At 45.4% G+C, this 27,019-nt stretch overlaps 1 protein-coding gene across 1 annotated transcript in view; it reads right to left on the bottom strand.

Annotated features, from left to right (window-relative positions):
- The window catches only part of LOC118794540 (voltage-dependent T-type calcium channel subunit alpha-1I-like), a 114,093-nt gene that overhangs the window by 7,899 nt on the left and 79,175 nt on the right, over nucleotides 1-27,019 (bottom strand). Inside the window, exons 13-31 of the mRNA XM_036552799.1 lie at nucleotides 26,518-26,673; nucleotides 26,117-26,207; nucleotides 25,174-25,334; nucleotides 24,009-24,479; nucleotides 22,466-22,566; nucleotides 21,354-21,477; nucleotides 20,951-21,019; nucleotides 19,239-19,417; nucleotides 18,900-19,026; nucleotides 18,500-18,625; nucleotides 18,047-18,136; nucleotides 15,487-15,679; nucleotides 14,533-14,684; nucleotides 13,522-13,631; nucleotides 12,577-12,710; nucleotides 10,462-10,532; nucleotides 5,821-5,899; nucleotides 4,833-4,954; nucleotides 3,879-4,283 (exon numbers count right to left, since the gene is read on the bottom strand). Of these exons, the coding sequence (XP_036408692.1) occupies nucleotides 3,879-4,283; nucleotides 4,833-4,954; nucleotides 5,821-5,899; nucleotides 10,462-10,532; nucleotides 12,577-12,710; nucleotides 13,522-13,631; nucleotides 14,533-14,684; nucleotides 15,487-15,679; nucleotides 18,047-18,136; nucleotides 18,500-18,625; nucleotides 18,900-19,026; nucleotides 19,239-19,417; nucleotides 20,951-21,019; nucleotides 21,354-21,477; nucleotides 22,466-22,566; nucleotides 24,009-24,479; nucleotides 25,174-25,334; nucleotides 26,117-26,207; nucleotides 26,518-26,673 (2,961 nt within the window). The remainder of the gene's footprint in view (nucleotides 1-3,878; nucleotides 4,284-4,832; nucleotides 4,955-5,820; nucleotides 5,900-10,461; nucleotides 10,533-12,576; nucleotides 12,711-13,521; nucleotides 13,632-14,532; nucleotides 14,685-15,486; nucleotides 15,680-18,046; nucleotides 18,137-18,499; nucleotides 18,626-18,899; nucleotides 19,027-19,238; nucleotides 19,418-20,950; nucleotides 21,020-21,353; nucleotides 21,478-22,465; nucleotides 22,567-24,008; nucleotides 24,480-25,173; nucleotides 25,335-26,116; nucleotides 26,208-26,517; nucleotides 26,674-27,019) is intronic.

Genomic DNA, 27,019 nt, shown 5'->3' with positions numbered 1-27,019 from the left:
AAACAGCTTTTTTCAGCAGAATTTTGTGTTTCTCCATTCTGTCTCACGAAAGGCTCTGGTTGGTAGGAAGCCTTGTTTTTGTCATTGACTACAAGAGGGAGGCCAGCTTCTGGGCTTACACAATGCAGTTTGCCTATGCTTGACCATGCATGAAAATACTTCACATCTCTAATTAGATGTAGAATTTTAAATTTAGTACAAATAACAATTCGGTTATCACGTATGAATAATTTAATAATCCTGCAAAATGGTGTTTTAGATGGATAGTTTCTCAAACTTATACATTATTCACTATTATATAGAGTTCTTTGCATACATTATACAAGGAACACTATGTAACTTCTACAGATGATGACAGATCCAGGGCCCAAAGCACAATTGGCACACGTTCCAAATACACAGGGGCACTGCTGGTGGGGAGCTGTCATCCTATCATTATTTTTGCCGACCCGGGTCTTCATGAGGGGGGCACTGAGGCAATGCCAAAAAAAAAAAAAAGACAAGTAAAGAGCAGCTATGCGGGACAGAGCTTTACTGTGAGAGCACGGGGATGGATATGGTGCAGCACTTTCTCACTGCAGCCCACTCGATTTTCGGCAGAGTGCTTTTGAACGCCTCATTTGAAGGGGCTGTTGGTGGGGGGGGGATGGGGGGTGGACGTTTGGCGAGAAGCCAGGCTCGGGTTCAGGATCCAGGATCGGACCTTTTATGCTGCAAATACAGAAATACAGTATATGCTCATTTTCTTTCCTCTCCCTTCTCCAGCTAGGCTGCAAGTTAGAAATAACAACAGAGGCTGTTATCTAATGTGCCCTTCTCACCATGCTATTAATACACATTCCCTGACAACGATTGTGCTGAACTTGATGTGGATATGGCTGGAGAAGGATTTTCCAGTGAGCTGCGGACCGGCTGTGAAGTGCACCTCTGTCACAGGCCGCTGCCTTATCGCTCTCTCCTTTTTCTCGCTCTCCCTCTTTCTCCTCTCTATCTCTTTCACAGCGCTGGCTTCATCCACCATTTGAAGCCCCTTTTCGAGCGAAGCTCAGATTGCCAAGTCCCCGCACCACTATCTGCTTGAAGACGCTTCGCCCCTTTCAATTCTCTCTCCTCTTTCTCTGCCCCTCACACCCGCTCCCTTATCCTTGTGCCCCAAATTGCCTGCCTGTCTCTCCGTGAATCTGCGCGTGGAGATAAAGAGGCGAGCTGCGGAGAACGCTCGCGTGTGTTCACAACCGGGCTCGGACTCGCGCTGTGCGTTCATGCGTGTGATTCGGGAACACGGCGTGACTCCTGAAATGCGTTTGTGCGTCTAACATAGCACGGGGATATCGCACATGCATACTCTCCCGTTGGCTGCAGCCGAGGGAAGCAGCGGTAGGTATTGTAAACCCCTTTTCCTATAGTGTGCCAGGCTGTGAAATTCAGAAAAAAGGTATTGCTTCGAAAGCGTCTCCGCTTTCGGGCGACCGCGCTGAGCCGGAACCAACCGAGACGAGCCACTGCTGCCCGCTGTAACTTACCACATGCCGTTTCACTCAGACCAAATCTGTGGGCAGTAGGTTAGAAATTATGACATCACATACAATCACCAGATGCATGCCGATCTTGTCGTTATAATTGCTTACTTAAAGTTCACAGCTATACAGCTGCAGAGAGGAAAACCACCCTGCATTCACCCTTTTATAGAGAAAGGGAAGGAGCTCCTACATTTTCATGGGTAAATTGTCTGAAATAAGACGGTCCTGTCCCCAAGTCCAAAAAATGTCACCAATCTGTGTATTTGTACAGTGAGCAGCTTTAGAGAGAGATCCAAATGTCCTCCCTCATCTGCTAATTGACTAGTTTATGCCGACAGTGAGTGCAAAAATGAATAGAAAATAAGGTGCACTGTGTACCTTTTTATCACAAGCAAGTCCAGCATTTCACCTCTACTTGTCATAGATATTGGAATACGCACTTTTCTTACATTTATTATTTTTATGACACTATGTTCTCAGAAAAACCATTTCAGACTGCTTCCTATTATTCAAGAGAACATGGTAACATAAAGCTATGGTCATGTTCCTGAACGCGAGCTAGACAGGAAGCACTTCACAAAGAAAAAAGCAAGATAAACAAGGAACTTAGTCAAATATTCATCAGCTAATGACAAATTACATAAGATTTGAACACATTTGAATCCCGGCTATTCTTCAATCACAAAATGGTTCTGACAACCCAGAGGAATGCTCCGAGGCAAACAGGGTGACAAGTGACTGTGGACGGGCCAAACAGCCAGAAGCAACAGATAAGGCTTAGGAGAGTAAGAATAAATCACTGATGTCATGCCAGCGATGGAGTAAAGAGGACTGGGGGTAGTACACAGGGCAGCCTCACGTGCTCAGATCCTTATGTTTAAATCTCATTACAAATCCCCTGTCTTCCTTTCCAGGCGTGACACGATTACTGCTCTGCCATTCCCTCCCTGTTTTCCTACGAGATGTTTGCCCTCTTCTCAGTAATTTTTTTTTTCCTTTCACACATCCAGTTATAGATAAACTCAGCCAGCCCCCCCCCACCCCCCACTCCAGCTCCTATAATTAAACCACACTGTTGAAGGAAACCAGAGATCAGGGGTACTGCTCTTCTGTCAAAGTTACATAATTGCGTTGGCTGGGGAAGGCTAAATATGGTTACTCAGAGCCATTTATAGCTTGGCAAAAGGTAGAATAATGATATGAGGGGGTGAACGAGCTCTGGGTGCTTCTGCTTGAGTCAGGAATGCACACCGGTGAGTCAACAGCACATCGGCGATGGGGAGGTGAGCCCATCAGCATGTTTCTACAGAACGAAGATGACTCCGTTTTCTCGTTTTCCGTCTCCACGGAGCTCGGCAGGTTTGCAGGGAGGGCTGGCTCCGTGGACTGGGAGAAGCAGCAGCCGTTGCAGGGAAAGGCGGGCTGGTTAACCCCGGGTACAGGATGCTGCACCGAGGGCGTGCGGCACCGTGCTTCTGCCGCTCTGAGACTCGTAATCACGTCTTCACCAGCCCGCATCCAGGGGGCAGAGGGTCCGTCTGGTACCCATCAAACCACGCTGAGCTTTTAATTAGCGAAACAAGCCTATTTCTCACTTCGGCAAAGCTGCGGGACTCTTCTCCCCAGGTCATAAATAGGCGCTGAGTAGAGGACATCTGCATTAGACAGCCATGAGCTCCCAAGAGATAAGGAGGCGCTGAGATGGCAGGCAAACTCATAAGGATGATTATATCATTTTGCTTTACCATACACACCATCAAAAAATCTGTTGTCATTAAAATTTGATAAAAAATTACCGTGTTACACTGCTGAACATATCGTGCAAACAAAGTAGTATGGCTGAATAGGCCTCTTAGCCACTGTTAGCTACTATCAAACCATAATTGGTGGTTGTACTTCATGCAACAGGGACTCTGTGACAATTAACACTGTGATACCTGAGTAAATCTTGTCCCTTTGGGGTCAGTACCAAGTCAACACAATGAGGATCTAGCCTACCATGATAATTACCACACACATGCTGGCTCATGATTGCTGCACCATATGTTAGAATTCAAATATGGTTTACGCAGTTTCCATTTCACCCAGGGTAAAAAGGAACATGCCTTTTCTGGCTGTATAACACCTGCTACTACCATCCAAATGACCCAAATAATAAAATTTAGCACATTCATTGCTACTTTATCAATGAGCTATTTGAATGGATTTTGTCATTGATGTTTATCTGTGACACAATGTTTGTTTTGTGTTATATAAATGATACTGTGTGCTTACTGAGGTATCATATGGGCTTTATGAAGACTTTATGAAGGCTCATCTGAGACAAAGGGTGGTGACAGGTTTCTCTTTGAGACTGACCTGGGCCGGGGAGTAGAGCTTACGGGGGTTATTTGGGTCGTGGGGGCCGGAGTTGGGGGCAGAGTTAGCGGGGTTAGGATTAGGGTTGCTGACCAAGTTCTGTCGTCCGACTCCGTCTCCCACTCCTCGGTCACCCCCACCTCCTCCCCCACCACCTCCTCCGCCCAGCCCCCCCAGGCAGCAGAGTCCCCCCTGGGCCAGCTCCAGCTCGATCTCGGCGTCCATCTCGGCGTCCTCCTGCGCCTCCTTGTTGGAGTCGTCCAGGTGCTTCATCAGCACCGCCACCACCACGTTGATGAGCACGAACTGGGCCGTCAGCACGAAGCTCACAAAGTACAGCGGCGAGATGAACTGCAGGCTGGGGTTGCAGGCGTACTCGCCTGTCGGGCACTCCCGCAGAGTGTCCTGCAGGGGGCGAACAAGAGCGTAACAGCTTCAGCCTAACTGATACAGCTCATACTGCGCAATCGCAGACACAACTGCGGGCTTTCAATGAAATGGATTCACATGACAAGTGAGCGAACACCTGTGAAATTCAATTCAGGTAAAGCAAGTCAAATCAAGGCGGCGTTGTAAATATTGATTATAGTGGTACAGTTTCCTCCCTCAAAATCGACGTCCATAAAGCACCTTTGAAGTGTTAATGCTGTATCTGTTGAAAAAGCACTTTGAACAGAAACGGTAACCTGCACTTTTCAATATAAAAGACAATCATCACAGAGAATGAGAATCTGCTGAGCTAGGAGTTCTTTAGCCACGAAGGTGCCTGTGAGATAACAGAGAGGATGGTTCAGAAACCTGCTCTCGGGAGTTGGCCCTTTATTCACATCTAAAGGTCAATCGAAGGAGCCAGGGGTCACCTTTGTCAGCATTCGTCACACAGAGAGATAAAAGGCGCCTCTTTATCTAGTGAATTTGCCCTGCTCCGTGTCCCAGGTCGTTTCCCGCCCGTACCTTCATGATGCCGTTCCAGTTGTCCCCCGTGGAGACCTGAAAGAGCGTGAGGAAGGCCATGCCGAAGTTTTCGAAGGTGGCGTGGCGACTCATGCCTTCACAGGGGTAATCTTCGTTACACACTGCGGGGGGGAAAGAGAGAGAATGATACCACACCCTGTGAGTCAGAGAGACACAGACTCACACTCTTCTGCTGGTGCAGAGTTTCTCAAAGCAATAACACACCACATCTGAGTACAAGAACAACCAAGCAATGCCTTTTATCTTTAAGGCTTGATTATTTATAGACCTTACGTTCTCACAGACACCGTGACGGACTTCGGCAGCGTCAGAACTCTTTTTTAGCCACAGGATTAGGAAGAACTACTTTCATGTTAAATTTGACTAGAGGAGTGTGCTGCTGTTACATGTCTTGAAAAAGACATCTGCATTTGAAATTGATTATTGCTTACTGTTGACTCATACACTTCACTTTTAAAATGAAAAAAGAACAATTAAAATAAAAAAAAGGTTTTTACTGCCCAACACTAAACATGTTAATGTTTCCTCTTGCTGAATGAACTGGATGAAAACAATGACCATTTAAGGTTGATAAAAATATTTATGGTGATAGTTACATTTCCACCTCAGTCCCCACCCCCTAACACCTACTACTTGTATCACTTGCTGTTTATTTTAAGTGTAGTATCACAATGTGTTTTGGATTCTGTGATCTAGTGACAGGTTGTATGACAGTATACTTGGCTTCCCTTGTCTAGTCAGGTTGCACAAGTTAACTTGTGCTAGGGCTTGAATAGTGTTATGCTCACACTCACTGGCCTGTGTTGTTAGCCTGGTCTGACACTGTTGCTCATTCAACTTGAATGGATACACTTTTGTGCTTTTGTGCTGGAAGTATCTGGCTAAATGAATGTCAAGTAATGTACTGCAATGTAATGTAATATTTGTCCATGTGCTGTGCCCAGTGGTGCTTGATGATGTCACTCACCCAGTTCCCCAAACAGCTCAACCCCCAGCGCCGCGTAGATGAAGAAGAGCAACATGAAGAGCAGCCCCAGGTTCCCCACCTGAAACAGATCCACCAATCACAACTGCACACTGCTTGGGGGGCGGAGCGTTAACTCACCACACGGTTGGATAATGTAAAACATAGTTTTTTTGAAGATATTTCTTTATATACTCACACATTTATCTAGATATTTCAAGTGCCAATCCAGTTCATGGGGAAAACGGTTCAAGTTTTACAAGATCTGAAATCCGAGATTTCTGTGTTAGCCTTGCTGTGTTAATGCACTCAAACTGGCGACTGCTCGTGGCGTGTGTGATATTGTTATGACGGATCAGACGGAGAAAATGAAATACCTATGCGTGCACAAAGCACAAACACAATGGCATTAGTAAAACAGCCCTGGGGTGGAACAGCACACAGCATCGCCCTTGAGAAACCCTCCGCTCTGATGGGGGGGGGGAACGTAGGCTTCGCCATGCGGATGGATTGGAGCAGTTTAATAACGGTGGGCCCATAGAAACCTGCCTCAATAAATCAAAGTTTTGACACACAGTGTGGATCACGGGAATGAGTTTCGGGCTATTTGCAGAAAATAGCACGACAAGAAGAAGAAAAAAAATTTGACAAACATATGAATAATTTAAAAGGAGAGGGGAAAACAGGCATCTCTTTACTCCAAAAATGAGGGGACACTCGGTCCTCTGACCAAACAACACGTTGTGTGCTGCCAAAACAGAGAAGTTCTCTATTGCTGGATAAATCCTGCAGGAAGGGGTAGTGGGTTATGGCAGGAGGGAGTGCTGGAGAGAGAGTCTGGATGATGTGTTCATTAAAGCATTAAAGCACACTTAGTTGCCATGGTGAGCTCCACCAGCGCAGATCTCCAAACACTTCACACCACCCCTCCCGGCCGCCACCTCTTTCGCTGGGCGATTAACACATTTTATGCTTATCGGCCTTTCGGCGAACTCCCGCAGGAGCCGGGGGATAGCTGACCCGAACCGCGCCATCGGTTGGATCTCTGTCTCGTAATTCCCCAGTGCTCTGGACTCATTAGCAGATATTCAGAGCCTCTAATGAAGATTCAAGGCGTCTGAAAGAGACATGAATGAGTGAACGGAATGCAAACACTGATTCATCATCCGTATTTACATTTACATTTATTCATTTGGCAGACGCTTTTATCCAAAGCGACGTACATAGGTTGCAGTTCTTTACAATGTTATCCATTTATACAGCTGGATATTTACTGAGGCACCTGTGGGTTAGGTACCTTGCCCAAGGGTACAGCAGCAGTGGCCCAGCGGGGATCGAACCGGCAACCTTTCGGTTACGAGTCCTGCTCCTTAACCACTATGCTACACTGCCGCCCGTATGCCATCCGTATGTTTAAATGCGGCGTTGCCATGGTCTACTTTTTCAAGTATAAGCAATTCAAATCGTTATTTTTTTCCTAAACATTGATAAGTGTATGTTTTTTTTTTTTATTGTAGTAGGCACATGGTCCCACCTATTGAAATCTCACCGGGGAAAAAAGAAGAGCAGAACAAGATGGGCCATGGCATCAATGATTTGTGAAGTGGATCATACTTAATAAGACACTTAGACAGATACATTACTCCAAGCGTCAAAGCCACTAATCAAAATAAGCATTATTTTGCTGCCTGTTATGAGTAGAAAAAACCTGTAGGAGGCGCTGGTGGGAGCTGGCTGTGGATGTTAAACACTATCTCTCTCTCTCCAGCAGATGTAAGGAGCCAATAGACAAGTCAGCAGACATATGAACATGTCACATTGGGGTGGGTAGGGGGGAAAAAAAAAAAAAGAATCTCCCAATAAGGAAGCACCAATAAATGGAGCCAAGTTAAGCACAGGTAAGTGTCTATGAGCAAGCTATGCAAAAGATCAACCAAAATGGTGAGTCAATGAGATATAAACCTTTGGCTTATTGACAAGTGTATTGCACACGCCAGCAGAATGTCTAATTGTGGGCATGCTCTAGTGCGAGCCGGCTTTGATTCTCTACAACCCTTACTTCTCATTGCTTTGGGTGTTGTGCCACCTTGGCTCAGAGATAAGGAGGACAAAAAAAAAAAAAAAAGAAGTGCGCCGGTTTCTGACATATGACTCCGTTCCGCCCAGACGAGCAGGCGTGGGAAAGTCATGGAAAGGGAACCGTGGCGGGGGGACCTGTCATTTCCTGCTCTGGCCTGTGCATTACTCAGTGGTGCGCTCAGTGACGGCTCCTTCATCACCCTCGCGTTAATTGCCTCCCAGATGTCCTTGAGACACCGCGCAGGGCTAGCTGTTAATGAGGAGCGAAGGACAACTGTTTGTCCTCAGCGTTGCCGTCATCAGCGCTGCCCCCACCCCCCCTCAGCTCCACACACCACCTCTCCATGCCTGGGTAGAATGGGCAACCACGGCAGAGACAGCACACTAAAGGGATCATGTGACTCCCATTGAGTCATGTGACTGACCAGGAAGTGAATAGACGCCCTCAGAGTGATTGTCCCATCTGAAATCATTGATTACTGGGGCCCCCGAAGAAAGGGAACATATTCTGGGTGATGATGTGAGTTGACTGACACTCTCTCAGGTTACTGAAGCCTGGGGGATCATTCGAATGTTACTCTTAAGAGAAGCCAAATGCCTATCCAATTTATTAGGGCCGCATCACTTTGGGTCTCTGTGAATAGACAAATGTCTGTCTGATCCATAAATCTGTACGGTCAAGGGCTCTCAATGACCAGGATTGAGTGTCTCTGGTCTAAATATATCAAGACTGGACCTGCTGCTGTGTAAGACCTCATGCAGGTTGTGTGAGTACATCTTTTGCTATTAGTGCAGTTCTTTTACACTCAAAGTCTAGTGACACAGACTAGAAACGGTGCTAGTTAGTATTACTTATGATTATTAATTCAGTTTGGTTTGTTAATGTGCACTATTCACGTGTACTACCACAGCACTAAAACAATCACACAGTGTAGGATAGTGGTGAGGAGGGGAGCTCATAACCAAAAGGTTGCTGGTTCAATTGCCTGCTGGGGCACTGCCACTGTACCCTGGCAAGGTACTTAACCCAAAATTGCCTCAGTAAAATATTCAGCTGTATCAATGCATGACATGTAAAAACTATAACCTATGTAAGAGCGTATGCTAAATGACAACAATGTAATGTATTTATTCTGTAACCACGATATCCACAAAATATTCACCCTATTCCCCAAGCTGCCATGCACTGCACACGCAAGCAGCAGTAACAAAATGTGAACGTGTGAGAGCGCACCAAGATCGCAGCCCGTTTTGTTTGTGAATATGAATTATGACCAAAGCATGTGTGTGCAGCCTTCCGCTGATGCGCGCCACTTCAGCCTGTCAATATTACAGTCAATCTTTTAAGCTTTGATACTAAAAACAGATTAAGAGCTTCCAATTAGAGTTCACTCAGCTGAACCAAGCAGAAATGTGTTGCGACTTAAGAGCTTGAAATGACAAATCGCACTTAACTGATTCTGTTCACCAAGTGCATTACGAGCACCAGCTTATTAAAAGAAATTAATTACATAAATTGTGATGGTATATGTTGAAAAGTCGCTGAAGTTTTAACTCCTTGGTGATGTTTTCTCAATATCGGAATTGTGTAAATGTATAAATACACAGGGCTAGCCTCACCACCCTTAATTTAGATGAGATGGGGAGGGGTGGAACATAGCTGGGGTGGCGGTGGGTTGCCATTTTTTGGTCAAAAATTGTTGCTTCCAAAGCCCCCCTGTCAAACCGGGTCTGTAAATACATATCATTTACTCTGAATTACTCTGTGAAAACTACAATTTGCCATATGCATTTATCTGCAAACCCTCAAATACGGCGCTTTATTCAGAGGCATTTTTCTTTACCAGAATGTTTTACAACATTTTTTGTCATGATCATCATTTTAGCTTTTGATTCTAACTACCATGGAAAGCTGCCAGGAGGACTAGAAGCAAATAATGCATAAATAATGGAAAATGAAGCGAATCCAACACAGCAGAATTCTTAAGCCAAGATTTTGAAATGCAGTAGTAGTATTATTTGAGCCGTTTGAAACAATCTGTCTCTGATGTCTTGAAAAGCAGGACATGTTTTTCCAGGAATGCTAGTGGAGGAAATCATGGCCTTTTGTTACAGGTAGTAGCCACAGGACAAACGTAATTTTACCAGTAAAATATTATCAATAGAAATAACCAGAGAGGTCAGACAGAACAGGTCCTTCATGACAGAGAAACTAGAGGATAGCACATGTCACAAAATTAGCTAAAGCGAAAGTGACACAAGCCAAATTACAGAGCAGTCAGAAATAATTGCACAGGGTTATTATGGCTGTAAGTTTACTGCTGCTTTCTATTGTAGCGATTCTCGATTTGAAACACGGCCAGAGTACTGGGCAGACTGAGGAGAAGTAACAAGCTGGCAAACATGTTTACTGCATGCGGAGAAATCATTAATTGATAAATTAGAGTGCTCATTAGAGCACTACTCTCGCTGTTCTTGGGTGAGCGGGTTAGGGGGTCGGTGGGGTGCAGGGGAAAGAGAGGGCAGGAACCCTTCGCAAAAAGAAGCTGCTCGTCGTGACTGTACCTGGGGCAAGGCTTGAACCACAGTGTCCAGCAGGGCTCGCATTCCAGTGGCCATCTTCAGCAGCTTCAGCACTGACAGGGACAAAGGAAAAGGGGAGGTAAAGAGAGAGAGAGAGAGAGAGAGAGAGAGAGAGAGAGAGGGAGAGAGAGGGAGAGGGAGGGAGAGAGAGAGAGAGAGAGAGAGAGAGAGAGAGAGAGAGAGAGAGAGAGAGAGAGAGAGAGAGAGAGAGGGGGAGAGGGAGAGGGAGAGGGAGAGGGAGAGGGAGAGGGAGAGAGGGAGAGAGGGAGAGAGGGAGAGAGGGAGAGAGGGAGAGAGGGAGAGGGAGAGGGAGAGGGAGAGGGAGAGGGAGAGGGAGAGGGAGAGGGAGAGGGAGAGAGGGAGAGAGACAACAGAGAGGCAGAGAGACAACAGAGAGGCAGAGACAGGTCGAGAGCGTTGAGAAAGTGAGCAAGTGAGAAAAAGGAAAGTAGAGGTTGTCAGAGAGAGCAGGTAGAGAGATACATATTAATTTGAAAGAGAAAGTGAAAAAAAAACAGGGAGAGAAGCATCAAGAATGACAGAGTACAAGAAAGAATGGGAGAGAGAGTGAGAGAATGAGGGTCGAGAGAGTGTGGGGTGGTAGAGTGGGGGAGAGAGAGGGAGAGAGTAGTAAGTAATATAAATAAGACAAGCTTAAAGATTTCCCCACGGATTATTTCCCAGCTAAACGGGAAATATCAGGTGTCCAAAGGTCAGAGCTGAAATGAAACCCAGCACACTTTCTAAAAGGCTAAAAAGACTCCCTGGAAAAGAGTAAGTCTAGCTTGCTTCCCGGTCTTTAACAAGATGAATTAACTAGCCACATCTATGAAGCTCCCTGTTGAGAAATGATGAAAAAAAGTGTGTTCCTTTTTACTGTCGGCAGTGGGTAATGCTGCAGCAGCCAATGTGGCAAGCTCAGCAGTTGCAGTTCTCTGGGGCACCTCAGCATCTTCACCGCACAGGTAACCGTCCTCTGTCAAAAAGTCACTCTAATGAGATCCTGAGATCAATGCGCTTCTTATTATCCAAATCAGCACAATTTTCCAGCGCAGGAACAGGCCAGCGCTCGCCAGTACGTCCCTCACAGCCCTGCTGCCGTAATGCAACCCACGATGCCGTCATCTTTCCCTGCTGTCCCCTGTCACATGACAGGGGAGGTCAGGGAATTCGACCTGCGACCTGTCGGTCAAAGCTCTACCTCAACAAAAAGCCAAGCTGCCGACATCCTTCATGAGCTGTTAACATGTGATTATTGGAAATGATGGAAGCATATAGAGGGATTCAGCTTCATTTATTGTGGAATTGTACAGAGGAGCTAAATATCAGTTACTCTGAATGTTACCAGGGTTGTTCAGTCCATCTGTAAATTTTCCAGAGGGGCTGGATTGCAGCTTTTGTGGAAAAACCTACAGAGGGACCGGACCTCAGGTACTCTGGAAATGCACACAGGGATTCAGGGCCCCGAGTTATTCTGCAGCAGGGTGCTTCACACAGGCACAGGTAATGGAGGAAAAGTGGCTGGTACTGTGCTCCACACAGGAGCAATTATGGCTTCCACAGTGAGCTCTGTGTATTAACCATGCAATTAATATTTTCTACATGAAAGAGTCCTGCTTGAGCCCTCCAAGGTGTGCTGCGACACACACCATTAGACACGTTATAGCAATACAGTGATTTTGAAGTTTAAAAAGTACAATATGCCTGCCTTTGACCCTTTGACCTCAGATAGAGGGTAAAAAGGAAAACCTTGGGGCTGATGCTACAGAGATTAATAGCTGCAGAGCTTTGAGCAATAATGTACAATATCGTACAGAGTACAGCAACCATTGGGGCACTGAGAGAAATCCTTTGTGATATACTGCTGTTTTTATTCCCAATAATGTTGGTTATACTCTAATACTGCTCATTAAATCCCACCACTGCTGGTTATACTCTACAACTGGTTATACTCTCATGAAGGCAGTTTGCCCCTAGCTATACTGGCAATAATTCTAGCTAACCGAGTCTCAGGAAGTGATGTCAGTGCTGAAAATGCTCCTGCTACTTGATACCTGCTACCCTACCAGCTTTATGCAGGACTTAGCGGAGACTGACCTCGCGCAATGCGCAGCACCCGCATAATGCGGATGATGGTGGGGTTGATGGGCAGGGCGGCGCTGATCTCGATCTCCTCCAGCGTGATGCCCATCACTGACAGCAGCACGATGGCCAGGTCCAGCTGGTTCCACCTGCGGACACAGTGCCACGCGTCACCCACGCCCGGCGCTGTCACCAGTGCCCTCACCCGTTTTACAGTTCATCTCCGAAGACAAACTATGCAGTCTAGCTAACCACCATGTCTCATTTTACCAGAACTGACCAGGTCAGTGTTGGTTCACAGGAAAGGTATACATAGCACTTTAGAGATCTGCAACCTGGATTAAATTCTTTGAAACAAGCGATGGAAAAACACTGTAAAGAGCTCTGTTTAATCTGCCATTGACTAGGTGTCTCCGTTGCCCCGTAGGTCATGCAATTTTAGAATATTTTATTTTCAAAAGAAAACAGCCAGTCGTGCATACTATTCAAAGCTGCCCTACTTATGGGTGAGTGCTGAGAAACTGAATTTCAGAGAGTGAGAGGAACACAATAAAAACACTCTTTTAAGCACTGCCAAGTGTTATACAAAAAAGGAAATCATCTGTACAAAGGGAGTCAGATTTCTTTACATGGTCAAATGTAACACCATTCATGCAAAGGAGCCATAACCTGAATTCATAAAGATATGGAATATAAGCAAAATATTAGATGTAATTAAATTATAATTATAACTAGTAGCATTATCCACCTATGAGTTTCACTGTGAGTTACAATTAAATAGAAGCGCTTAATTTATATAAGGGAAAAGAGAAACACAATCTTACAATTATTATAGCAGTCCTTCAAATCAGACCGAAATGAGAAGTATGGTTGAGACGGAATCATGCTGAAATGAATTACTAATCATATCCATTAATAATCAGACAATTAGAACAGGGATAATTCCAGAATGGCTGATACCTGTCTTTGAAAAATCGTCGGAATCCAAAGGCAATGAGCTTCAGAACAGCCTCCAGTACGAATGTGGAGGTGAAGAAGTAATTACAGTACTTGAGGGCTATTTCCAGCGACTGACAGAGAAAGAGAGAGACAGTCACACAATGCTACGGTGCTTGAATCTGCTTTTTAGAGGAGCTTGCCAAAGTTGGCATCGCTTTTACAGTTGCATCAAAGAGCACTCAGACTGACATACTGACAGACAAACAGACACAATGATAACATGTTGGATAAAGGGATACGGCCATAATCAGACAGACAAATGCATGGGGATCTAAACAGACTGTCAAACAGACTGTCAAAAAGACTTACAGAGAAGCAGAGAAAGGGAGAGAGAGAGAGAGAGAGAGAGAGAGAGAGAGAGAGAGAGAGATATCCTTCTTCACTTTATTGAAAAATATGTCTCTCATTTGACAGTATTTCACAAAGTGAATATTTCCCTCCCTCAATTTACTTGACTACTGACCCAAAAAAGATGTCAGTCACACCTGCAGAAGCAGCCCAATCCACTGCCACCTGCCATGGCCTAAGGGACAAGCAGTTATCCCTTGCTGTGATGACGAGTCAAAACTGCTCTGCTCTCTTGTTTTAGCCTTCTCTAACTCTTTACCATTTATCTATGCATTCTCATGTAATCTCACGAATGTATATTTATCACGTCAAATAAAAGCGCACTGAACTAAAGTAAACACAGAGAGAGAGAGAGAGAGAGAGAGAGAGAGAGAGAGACAGAGACAGACGGAGAGACAGAGGAAGGAAAGGACGAAGGTCGAGAGCAGTGAGAAAGTGAGCAAGTGAGAAAGAGGAAAAGAGAGGTTGTCAGAGAGCAGGTAGAGAGACAAATATTAATTTGAAATAGAGAAATAAATAAAGTGTGCAAGAAAAAAGAGAGTGAGGGAGAGAGTGAGAGGGAGAGAGGGCTTGAGAGTGATCGCGGTGATGATCAGACAGACGGTCATCAGGGCTGCCTCTCACGTGTGGCTGGCTGTAGTGCTCCAGGGACATGGTGACCACGTTGACACAGATGATGAAGGTGATGAAGAGGTCCAGGTAGTGGCTGGTGCACAGAGTGTGGATCATCAGCCTCATGTGGCTGTAGCTGGCATAATACGGCAACTTATGGGCCTCTGAGAAACAGAGAGTCATAGATGTATTATTATATTCACATTATATTATTCTAATATTTTATCCCTACTGTACATGCACAGCGCGGTATCTATGTGCACGGATATTCTTGTTTTGCATTGTACTGTAGCTGCATATTGCATGTTACATCTTTGGCAGTACTGTTTTGGTTTTCCCTGCCAATAAAGCACTATAGGATTGAAATTGAATTACTCAGAGAGAGTGAGTGGGAGTGAGAAAGAAAGAAGGAACTGTGAGTCAAGTGAGGAGGAAATGAGAGGAAGGATAACAGAATGGGCTCATTTTTTTTCCCTCTTGTAAGGCTGGGAGAGAAATAGACCAGGGCCGTGCAATGTCATATCGACGTTATTACATGTTAAAATAACTCCCACAGTGGGCTGCTTCTTTCCTCTTACACACTCATTGGCCACCAAAAGATCCTGGCTTGGCTACATTACATTATTGTCATTTAGCAGATGCTCTTTAGCAGAGAAACTTACATAGGTGACAATTTTTACATGTTATCTGTTTATACAGCTGGATATTTACTGAGGCAATTGTGAGATAAATACCTTGCCCAAGGGTACAGCAGCAGTGCCGCAGCAGGGAATCGACCCGGCAACCTTTTGGTTACAAGCCCTGCTCCTCACCCCTATGCTGCACTGCAGCCCCAGAGGAAACCCCCCTCGCCCATCCAATTCAGCCATGAGCGACAGATAGGTCTGCCCTGTCCCCCATCTCCACCTCTATCCCTCCCTCTCTCTCTCTCTCTCTCTCTCTCTCTCCATCGGTCTGCCTCCTTACTCCGCCTCTTCTTCTCCATACGCCTCAGCCTCTTCTCCTCACGTCGCTTGGCCTCCTCCACCTCCTGGTGCTGCCGGCACTTGTGGAAGTTCTCCACCACCACGCCCACGAACATGTTGAGCACGAAGAAGCTGACGATCAGCAGGAAGGAGATGAAGTAGAGCAGCATCCAGGGGTTGTTGTTGGTGATGGGCTAGGGGAGGGGTAATGGAGGAGGGAGAAAGAGGTGAGAGTGGAAAAGAGAGGGTAAGGGAGAAGGAGAGAAGGGGGAGGGGGGGGGAAGAGTGGAAGGGAGGAAAAGTTAAGAGTGAAAAAGAGAGGAAGAGGGAGAAGGCAAGTGGGTAAAAAGAGCATGGCAGAGGGGAAAGAGTACAGGGGAGAGAAAGAACAGAGTGGGGAAAAAAGAGGGAGGGAGAGATGGAAAGGGGAGAGAGGGGAGAGAGGGGGTGTAGGAGGACGAGGGAGAGGGAGAGTCAAGGGGGAGGACAAAAGGTGATGGAGAAAAAGTAAGGAAGATGGAGGGAGAAAGAAAGTGAGGGGGGAAAGGGTGATGACAGAGGAAGAGGGAGAGGAAGATGAGAAGACCAGAGGACAGAGTTAAAGGAGAAACATTCCGAAACAGAGAGGGAAAGGGGAATGCTGTTATTTTACCGTGAAAAGTGCTAAAAACACTCTTAAGCTGCTCAGTTACGTCTCTTTTACAGACGGTTACGTTTCTATTTCAGCCATTTACAGCAGGACTTCATCATCTCAGTAACAGGCCTTAAAATATCACGGCTCCCTCCCGGACTCTGACCCTGTTACAGTCTGTCTGATGATATTGGCTGCCGTACGCCCTTGCGTTGCCTAGGAACCGCCACTTTGAAAAGGAAAACACATCTGAAACTAAACAAACAAACAGGACTCAGTGCGGAGAAGTGCATTCCGCCGATCATTTCCAACAGGAGAAGCGTTTAATATCCCCCCGCTGTGTGTGTGTTTTTTTTTTTTTTTTTTTTTTAAAGCACTCATACATCAGATTGATTCCAGCCAGACAGAGTCAAATTTCACACGTCATTTCACTCGGCGCTTTTTACTCCGCGCCAGGCGGACTCCCGTGACCCGCTTGATCATGTTTCCGTTGTGAAATTGGGGACTCATTACGGGAGATCCGCTCAATATGTCATGCGCCACCACTGACTGAGTCGCTGCGAGGAAAAAAAAAAAAAGAAAAGGGGGGGCTTCTTTAGGCAGGAAGAGGGAGCAGGAGTGCTTGATTTAAATCGGGTGGAGCTGTCACTCTGGCCCTGGCGTGTACACCGGGGCTGAACCCTGACCTCTTAACCACTTGAGCTCCACAGCGCTGGAAAACAACATGTAGTGTCATCATGCAGACATCCCATAATTATCCGTAATGGTTATGAATGTGGGTAAATCTTGTGCTGGATCCAAAGACGATTTCGCTCAGCAGCACGTTGTATAGCCATGGAGGCCTTTGCTAGTCACCATGACAATTGTGTCCAATAGGGAACAGGTAAAGGATAATGGAGAGGGCTGATTTTTTTTGTACTGAGCATTTTGTTTTTTTAAACCTGGAAATAATACTACCTCAATGGTTTTAATTTCACTGGGGACTGGCACTGGGGACATCTTTACCTTTTGCAGCCCGGATTTCCATATACCACAGTGCTGCTATCCAAGTATAATGTCTGGAGTAGGTCCAAGTAAGTAGAATGGAATCACTTCCAGCATCAGTTCAGAATATCAGTGCTGTTGAATAGGTGTTGTTGGAACTGTGCTGGATGTCACCAACAGCCAAGCTGTTTTATATACACAAGTGAATTTATGTTGAGGTAGTGCAAGAGGTTGATTTTTTTTTTAATTGGCTGTGCTGTTTAAATCTTTTATAACACCCATTAAATATCCAAGAACAACATGTTCAGCATAATGGTGTCCTTTAAATATCCAGGAACAACATGTTCAGCAAATGCAATTTGAACAGCAAAATCCATGTGGATGGTTTACTGTGCAGTGCAAAGAAGTAGGTCCGATTACTCTGCAGTGATGCCTGTGGACCTCTTTTTGGACATCTAGCAATGAGTGCTAGAAAAGTTGATAACCCATAGGATAAAACTTTGCAAAAATAAATAAATAAACTGAAGGAATGGGATAATATCTCTAAAAACAAGTGAGAGTGTGCAACTCGGTACGTGCTGAAGGTGAAGCCACCTTGGTCAACATGAAAGCAGAATATCACGTCTTAATGCTGAGAATAAAATGACACAAATGATGAATTCTGATGAAATCAACAAAAGAGCTGATGACATTCATGAATGCTAAACAGGACTTTCCTGAATTTGCATTAATCAAGAGCGCTGAGAGCCTTGCTTGTTTACTGCCCTTATGTTAAACAGTACGTCTTGTGTAATTGCAACACTTCAATAGCCATGTTATCAGCTGGTTAGAAACACCAGGTGAAACTACAGCACTGAAAAAATAAAGACTAGTTCATTGGTAATTGTTGGAACGGTGGGTGCCTTTAGCACTGTAGATTCTTATGGAGAATGTAGTTGTGTCTTACCTGCTGGTCAATGCCAACTGCATCAAGGCCATGGTACATGATGTTGACCCAGCCGTCCTTGGAAGCCAGCACAAACAGGGACATCAGAGCCTGCGGTGCAGATCAGAGACACGCAGACACACAGCCACCCAGACCGTAAACACAGATGCACGCACACACACACACACACGCACACGTCCACAAATTGGAACACGCACATATACACACACACACACACACACAGGGTGTTTACACACACACATGCCACACATGGTAATAACACGCACACACACACACATATGCACGCGCACACACACACACACACACACACACACACACACACACACACACACACACACACACAAACACACAAATACACAAAAAGGCAAATTCTTGTTCAGTATTTGAAAGATGTATTTCAAAGATTTTCTTGAATGTGTGCCCACGGATGATAAGATAGAGATATGCACACACCTGGCCCAGATTGTCGAAGTTGTACTTATGATGGACCCACTTGTAATTGGCCAAGAGACAGTCAGACTTGTTGGTGATATTTTTCACATCTGGACCCAGGCAGTAGAAGAACTTGCCTTTAAAGAGCTGGGGAAAGAATTAATATTTGTGCTACTCACATAATTTGGAACAATTACATGTTTGCACGATGTTTATAAATAACCCTTAAAAAAATGTACTAGCAAAATGCATTGCTCAGGTAATATATGAAGTATTGTGATGCATTGATTTTAAAGTGCAACTAAATAAATAAAGAAAAGGTTTTAGAAATAAATTTGCAAACTGCTATGTCATCAAAACAGAGAGAGAGGGAAAGAAGAGAAAAAAAGGGGGAGTGAGATGAACAGAGGAAGAAGCCTACCTGAACTCCCAGAATGCCAAAGATGATGAAAAAAGCGCAGCAAATGAGGACAATGTTGCCGATGGGCTTGAGAGAGGTGATCAGAGTCTCCACCACAAGCTTTAACCCTGGAGCTCGACTGATGACCCTAAGAACAGCAACAGAGGGCAATTCATTCATTCACTCACCCACTTGCTCAGAAATGAATTAGTTTCACTGTGTTGTTCATCTCTGAATTATCTCTGACTCCTCTTCCACTTGAGTCTAAGTCATTTGTTTAGGATGATAGATAGCTTCACTACTGGTAATGGAAAAAACAGTTTGAGGATGTTAACGTTTCCCTGCAATTCCCCTCCCTACCTGAGGGGGCGCAGTGTTCGAAGCAGCCTGAGTACTCGGAGCACACCCAGGATCTTGGCCCCACCCGCCATTGACACAACAATGTCAATAAGAGAGACAAAGACAAGGAAGCCATCCAGAATGTTCCAACTGCTGCGCAAATAGGCCTGCTCTCCTAGATACAGGCCCATTGACACCACCTTGAATGAGGGAGAGAGATAGGGATTGTCAGCATTAGCTGTTCTATTTCACCACCTGTAAGTGTTTTCATAGCACAGCTTCATTGTCATGCCACTGACAGCCTCAGAGGGAGGGAGAGAGAGTATGTGTGAGAGTAAGCGAGAGAGGGAGAGATTTGCCCTTCTTCGAAGATTTGAATTCAAAAGATGGCAGCCAAGAACTTTAGAAAGAGAGAGTAAAGAGGGAGAGGAGCAGGGAGAGCAATGGAAAGGCAGAGAGAGAGAGAGAGATGGAGAAAGAGAGAGCGCGAGAAATTCCTGACAGTTGCCGGGTCACGGACGCCTCAGCTGCAGACTTTGACACTAACGAGACGTGTGACACTGACTCAGAGAGAGTGGAGCAGGGAGAGAGGCACAAACGGAGAGGGTTAGAGGCTGTTATATCAGGCTCCGTGCCGAGCTTTGGAGAGACGGAACATTCTCTACAGTCAAACCCAGGGAGAGAGCCAAAGTGCGAACACATCAATCCAACATGGACGCACCTTTCCCCTAGACAAAGCCTTACAGACAATGCTACCTGTCACCAACAGAATGCACGCGTCCTTGTCTGTAAAGTGTGTACATCGCGCTTTCAGGAACACAGACTTATCTCACTGTGACACTGCTGTATCGGGCTTGCTGCGGTACGCATCATCAGGAGTGAAGACTGCTCCCTAGTCATGTGACATGGGTTCACCAAGGCACGATATTCAAAGTGTGGGAAGTTTACTCAAGCGTGCCTGCTTTTACGATGAAAATACCATGGTTCTGTTTTTAATATCTGTAAATTATAACTCTATTAATACTGTATATCCTATGGAATGTAGAGCCTAATGAGACAGAAACTGACCCATTGAAGGAACAAAAAAAACTGACCAGCCCAGATACATTTAAAGACTGTGATTGTTTCCAAAAGTGAAACGCCTTCAGTGATAAAATGAGAACTGGCACATTCAGAGGGCTGAACAAGCCTGTGTCTTGCTTCCCTTCGCTCCATACTGTTAATAATTTACTGGACTGACGGTAGAGATTTACAGTTAAAAAGACAGGACAAGCTTATGATGGACTGTGCCTGAAAGAGGAAACTTTGTTTAATTAATATCACTGCTTAATTGCTTGTCTACAGAGACAGAGAGAGAGAGACAGACATGGTCACAATGTAATGATAGACACACAGCAATTTGTTTATCCCTCATTTTAAAAATGCCCCTACAATGGCAACTTCACATATGTGGAGTCTTGATCAGAAAATTGCATATCATAGGAGATTTACACGATAAAAATATTTAAGTGGAGCTGTGATTTTAATGAGTAATTAGTTTCAATTGAACCATACAATTTAAACTGTAAGCACACACATGCTAATCTGTTGTTTAGCTGTTGTTGAATTAGGTAAATTATTATTTATTTATTTTTTTACAGTGTATAGCTTCACAAAACATGTGCCTCAGTCTAGCCCTGTTGTACTTGATAGTAAATGTTCATGGTCATTGAGAAGCCAAGGTAAGCTCTTACCTTTAGAGTCATCTCTCCCACAAAGATGGCGGTGAAGATGTAGTTGGAGATTGTGAGGAAGAGCCGTTCCTGTAATGTGAGAGAACTCATACTCTCAGTTTTCAGCATAAAAGACCTTCACAAGCCACGTCCAAATTAAATGGTAAGTGGGGCTTTCAAGGGAATCACTGCAGTGTTCTCCATAACTTTGAGTGAAAAATGTTATGATGTTATATTAATATTACTTTTTTGTTCTCACACAATATTTACCATTAATTTCACTGAACAACAAACTCATATGTCACATGATTTTAAAAATTGAAACACATTATTAGGATGGTATTAAGCACCATAGTGGTTAGGCCAAATGTTTTGTATTTGATCTCAAACCCCCCCCCCCCGCACTACGCAGATGGAGGCGTACCAGGCTGCCCTGGTGGATCTTTGGCCTCTCCAGGGCCACAGTGATGCAGTTGGAGAAGATGAAGGCCAGCACAACGTAATCAAACAGCTTGTGTGCGATGATGGACTGACAGAGCAATCTGAACCTGCACAGGCAGAGAGAGAGCAGGGAGAGGGAGAGTGGAGAGGGAGAGAGAGAGAGTGGAGAGGCGGGGGGGGGTGGGGGGGGGGGGGGGGGGTTGAGAGGGTGAGATGCCATTCTGTTCGAGTGAATCCCAAAAGTGTGCCATCATCACAGGCGGTGTGGATGAACTGACATGTCTGGGGAAAAATTTGTATTTCCTCTTGAGATATACTGGACTTTCTCTGAACTCGGTGGACAATGCTGGTGCACAAACACTGGTGACCATGTACCACACATACACACACAATCACACACACACGCACCTACACACATACGCACGCTCGCACACGCACACACGTTTGCACACACACTCGCACACGCACGCACGTACACGCACGCACACACAAACCTTAACACTACCAGAACTTAATCATTTTTCCTATCCATTGTTAGGTCAGACAGCTGAAGTGATACACAACTAAATCATGAATAACCTGAAATGCATAAAATTAACTTGTTTTTGTGCTGAGAGGTCCTTCCATAATACCTAAAGACTGGAGGCTCCCTCTTGTTGCTAAACAGAGAGAGGGCATGGCATCTGCTTTCTCTAGGAAGAGATCAATACACTAATCAAGATGCTTTCTAAAGACTTGGCAACACATCCTTGCTATTGATCACTTAAGAAGTCAGGTTCGTGGAACTGCCCCTCTGGGGGATTTCTGTCAAGCCTGTCCAGTCCTTCCAGTATGTTTTTTTTTCCTTTTTCCCCTCTGCCAGTCCTAACTCCGAAAACCAACCAGGGGTTCGAGGCCAGAAATCCTGCTCTGCAGTGCTAAGGACTGTATGGATTTAAGGCGAAATGGATCTGCAGCAGGCAAGACCAACCCTCTGGAATGGGAGGCTGAGTTTGGGTATTTCTTCCCTAACTGGGTTAGGGATGTTGAATGTGATTTAGTGAGGGTTTTTTGGCTGGAGAGGAAGGGTGGAGCAGAGCAGAGAGAGGGACTGACTTGTTCTGAGGAGAGAAGAGGTAAATGGACCAGTCCTCCCGGGCCTCACACCAATCGGGCCGGTAGACTTCCACCATCTTCTGGATCCGGAAACACAGACTCTGGAGGGACCATCACACAGCACCATCAGCAAGAGTGCAAAATCCCCGATGTCACCGCAAACCACAACTTTAATATTCCACAAACTGGATATACTGCTGCTATAGCAAACTATGGTTCTGATAAATGCCGATATGCAGTGTAGCATAGTGGTTAAAGAGCAGGACTCCGAAAGCAAAAGGTTGCTGGTTCGATTCCCCACTGGGGCACTGCTGCTGTAACCTTGGGCAAGGTACTTAACCCACAATTGCCCCAGTAAATATCCAGCTGTATAAATGGATAACATTGTGAAAAAGAAAAAAAACTAACTGATGTAAGTTGCTCTAAATAAGAGCATCTGCTAAATGACAATATAATGTAATAAATGATGCCTCTGGCAAACCACAATGTTAATAAACTATTTTAATGACAAATTAAAATTCTGATAAATCAGGTCCTTGTAAAACCACAACTCTAACTCTCACCACAACTATAGCTCTGATAATCCACGGCTCTCTTGAACCACACATCAGGCAAATACAAATAGATTCTAAACACTCCCTTCATTATCAAAAGCGTGCTCCAGTCACCTGTGAAATTCTAAATGCCACGTCTTAAACAACCATAGTTTATCATCCTGAATGAACAGATATTACAGTATTTACAATCCTTATTGTCATAAATTGCAGCCAACCTCATTTACATCTGAACAAACTGCAGCCCACCTCATTTATATTTGCGCACAACCAAACAACAAGAATGTTATCTTCTTCATTCAAATATTTATTTAAACAGCAAATTAATGTAAATGCCAGTCTAATATTTTCATTTGGTTTCCTTGGGTAAATTAAGATATTAATTTAAAGGGCTTTTTATTTGTTATTTGACAACCATGGTTATTACAGCAAATTAAATGTAAATCATGACTGTTTCACTAATTACACTCACTCTGTGGCCATGCAACAGCCACATCCAAAGACACTGAACAAGGATATCCAACAACATCAGCTGGCTCGGTACTATAGTACCTCAAGAACCTAAATCCAAAACGTGTCTAAATGTTGTGAAAACCTTAGATCCCAATATATGTTACGCCCAATCGTGAGTTGCGGAAGGCAGTTCATCAGTAATATCAAAAACCCCCAAGAGCAGGTTTCAGAAGAACACTAATGTGGTCCCCAATGACACTGCACATCACCAGATTTGAATCATCACAGCCCTGCTTATCAAGGTTAATCGATTAAGTTGCATTTGGTACCATATAGCACTTTACACAAATTTAATTGCTAACATTATCTTAAAACGGTTCTTGAAATGTCCTGCAGGAACACATTATATGTACTAAGATATTGTATCAAGGACATAAGACAACCCACAAGAAGTACTCTTCAAACATTGACATAGAAAAAGGTATAAAATTTCCCCTGGGCCACAAGAACACTGAGTGAGCGTGTACAAGACTCACATAGTCAATCTCCTCCTCCAGCTCCTCTCTCTCCTTGCGGGTGTTGAGCTGGGGGAATACCTCCCCCAGGAGCGGGGGCTGGGGAGTGGGGGTCTTCCCATTGCAGTCCTGGTGCTCGCCGACACCCCCTGACCCTCCCAGGCCTCCCGAGAAGCTCTTCTTGCGGGGCAGGGGGTGCAGGGGGGGCCCGGGGACCTGCAGCAGTTCGGGGAGCTCCAGGGAGAGGGCACGCCTGTCTCTGCGGGGGGCGAAGTGGCGGGGCAGCAAAGGGGGTGGCGGCAGAGGGGGCGGGGAGAGGAGGGATTCGTGCTCGGCCGGGTTGGAGTGGGCACTGCGGGCTCGCAGGCTGCCCCCTCCTGTCCCCAGCCCACGGGACGTCCTGCCCAGACTGTTCCAGCTGGACCTCCGGCTCCAGGCCGACTGCGGAGGAGGGCGCCCCCAGTTGTGGTAGTGGGAACTGCGGCCAGCACACTGCAACGTGAGGAATCGCCAAGAGGGTGTTAATTATACATTTCATAATTAATCTGGGGCTTTTTTGATGATTCAGAAAGAAGGGCCCATTACCCTTGTGACATACTGCGAAATCTCTGATTAGCACTTTAATATGCATGCTTCAGAGTACATGCAAAGTACTCAAGACTCACGGGTGCAAGAGAAAACTAGCATCTGTTGTAGAGGGAAAGCACTCTTTCCATCACACTCTGCCGTCACGTCTATGTAGGCAATAGAATAGTTTATTCTACATTTACAGGTAAACTGCTTTACTTACAGCAATGCATCATAATACTCTAATTGACTGTACTGGAATGCAGTTAATGAGCTGAGGAAACACAGTGCTGGCTCTACCATTAGTCAGTGTGGGAACAGCAGTCACACGGTGTACTGCAGCCTTCAGAGGGAGTCATGTCGGGTTATTGGTTACACCAGGGATGTGAGCTGGGATCCTGAGGACCAGAGGCCCAAATTGCAGCCCTTACCGCAGTGCTGACGAAGTGTGCTGCCCAAATGTTCCAGTGTAAATGTCTTACTGATAGAATGGTAACTCAGAATCCTGTGTGGCTCCACCCCTCTGGTCCTAGAACTCCCTGGTCAAAGCCGTCTCCTGACAGGGCGACATCATAGTGCGTTGACATGGCAACGCAAACCCCACGGCAGCAGAACTCACCAGCGCCCTCTGCTCCAGGTTGGCCTTGCCCAGAGAGATGACGCTGCTCTTTCGTGCCCCCAGCGCCAGGGTCACCCTCTCGGCCTGGTACACACCCTTGCCCGTGGTGGGCGGGGCCAGGTCCAGGTGGCCGTTGGGAGTCAAGGTGCAAATCTTTGGATCTTGAGGGGAGGACCAAAGTGAGAGGGGAAAATATCAGCTGTCAGTGCAGATCAGATCAAACCTTCTTTCCGTTTGCGGGTAAATACTGTGAAAAGCACTCTGACAAGGCCATGGAGACCCATCAAGTTTTTACTGTCCTCTGTGTGGCAGCAGAAGAAATCCCAAGCTGTGGACTTTGAGACCGCACATCCAATATCCCAGCATGCAGTGTTTAATTTTCGCTTGGCCTCATGAACACAGGGGGGCTGGTGCGTGCATGAATAATTCAGAGCATCCAGGTCTCGTGTCTCATTTGAGAGATAAAAGGAGCAGGGGCAGATCTATGTAAGCTGCAGGTTTTACTTTGTACATTTTTTCTCATTACGAATAATGAGCACTGACCAGGGTGCCAGGGGGACTGTATCTCTGCTCTTATCTGGGCTTCCATAATCTCCCGACAGACAGGGAGAGGGAGAGACGGATTACTTATACATCAATAGCAGCATGCTCTTTACCATGTGGACCACGTATCAAACCAAAGCGGGAGCACATGACCTTTTGTAGGTCAAGTAAGGAGAGGCAGTCCTCTCAGAAGTAGGTGAGGCTCTGGTGTACATGATGACATAACCAGTAATGATAGCAAGAAAAAAAAAAGTACTAAAGGTCAGCCAATCACCTGTGATCTCTCTGTCTGCCTCTCTGTGCATCTCTGTTAATCTTGAGATCAATCTTCGCGATATGGGTACAATGCAGGGAACGGATATACAGATATTGTTCGCAAGACAAGGTACAAGAAGCCAACCTGAGAGTTGCAGTGGATCTTTCTGCTTCTCGCCCTCTTCATAGTTAATGGAGGACCTATCATCATCGGAGTAGGATCGATTGGCATCCCCCTGTCACAGAGACGGAGTCAGAGAGGATGAGGAGGAGGAGAGGGGAGGAAGTGAGAGAGAAAATCTCCCAGTCATATTAGCAGCCATCAGAAGAAAATTACTGAAGATAAGACTACAATCACATTCTGCACTAAAATAACCACTGCCTGTCAGATTTGACTGCATATTTTTTAATGTGAAAATAATTGAAACATGATGTTGTAGCTGTTTGCATGAAACTTGGTTCAGAAGAAAAGTTACTTAGGGGAAAATCATATAAGCTTGCAATGCTCATATGTTTGGTGGGTGAAAGTACGGCCTCCACCCTTACCTCGGCCTGGAACCCCTCCACGAGAATGGCCACAAGCAGGTTGAACAGGACGTAGTTCCCAAAGGTCATGAGGGCCACGAAGTACAGAGCCGCCAGGGGGGAGGTGGAGGCCATGCCGTTATACAGAACCACATTCCAGTCTTCCTGAGTCAGGATCTAAAGCACACACCACACAGGTTCACATACACATACATATGTACATACACACTCACAGGTATACATACACAGGTACATACACACACAGTGTCACTACAGGCTGGTCTACACAACATGGCCAATGGTATACACTTTTAAAAGCATATCTTGTTAGTGGACATGACATGGTTTTGGATAGATGTATCTGTGCCAGAATTGCCAAGCATTGCACAGAAGAGCATTACACTCTAACCAGAAATAATTCTAATCTTACAGAAACATTATAACTCAAAATAACACAAAAATTGCATTTGTGTGTTATGAAACCGCTAGCTGAGACAGGGACCAGACATTGGTCCTGGTCATG

This window comes from Megalops cyprinoides, chromosome 19 (assembly GCF_013368585.1).
Source record: "Megalops cyprinoides isolate fMegCyp1 chromosome 19, fMegCyp1.pri, whole genome shotgun sequence".
NCBI classification, from domain to species: Eukaryota; Metazoa; Chordata; class Actinopteri; order Elopiformes; family Megalopidae; genus Megalops; species Megalops cyprinoides.
The sequence above is the reverse complement of the archived record's forward strand: the minus strand, read 5'-3'. Positions and strand labels throughout refer to the sequence as shown.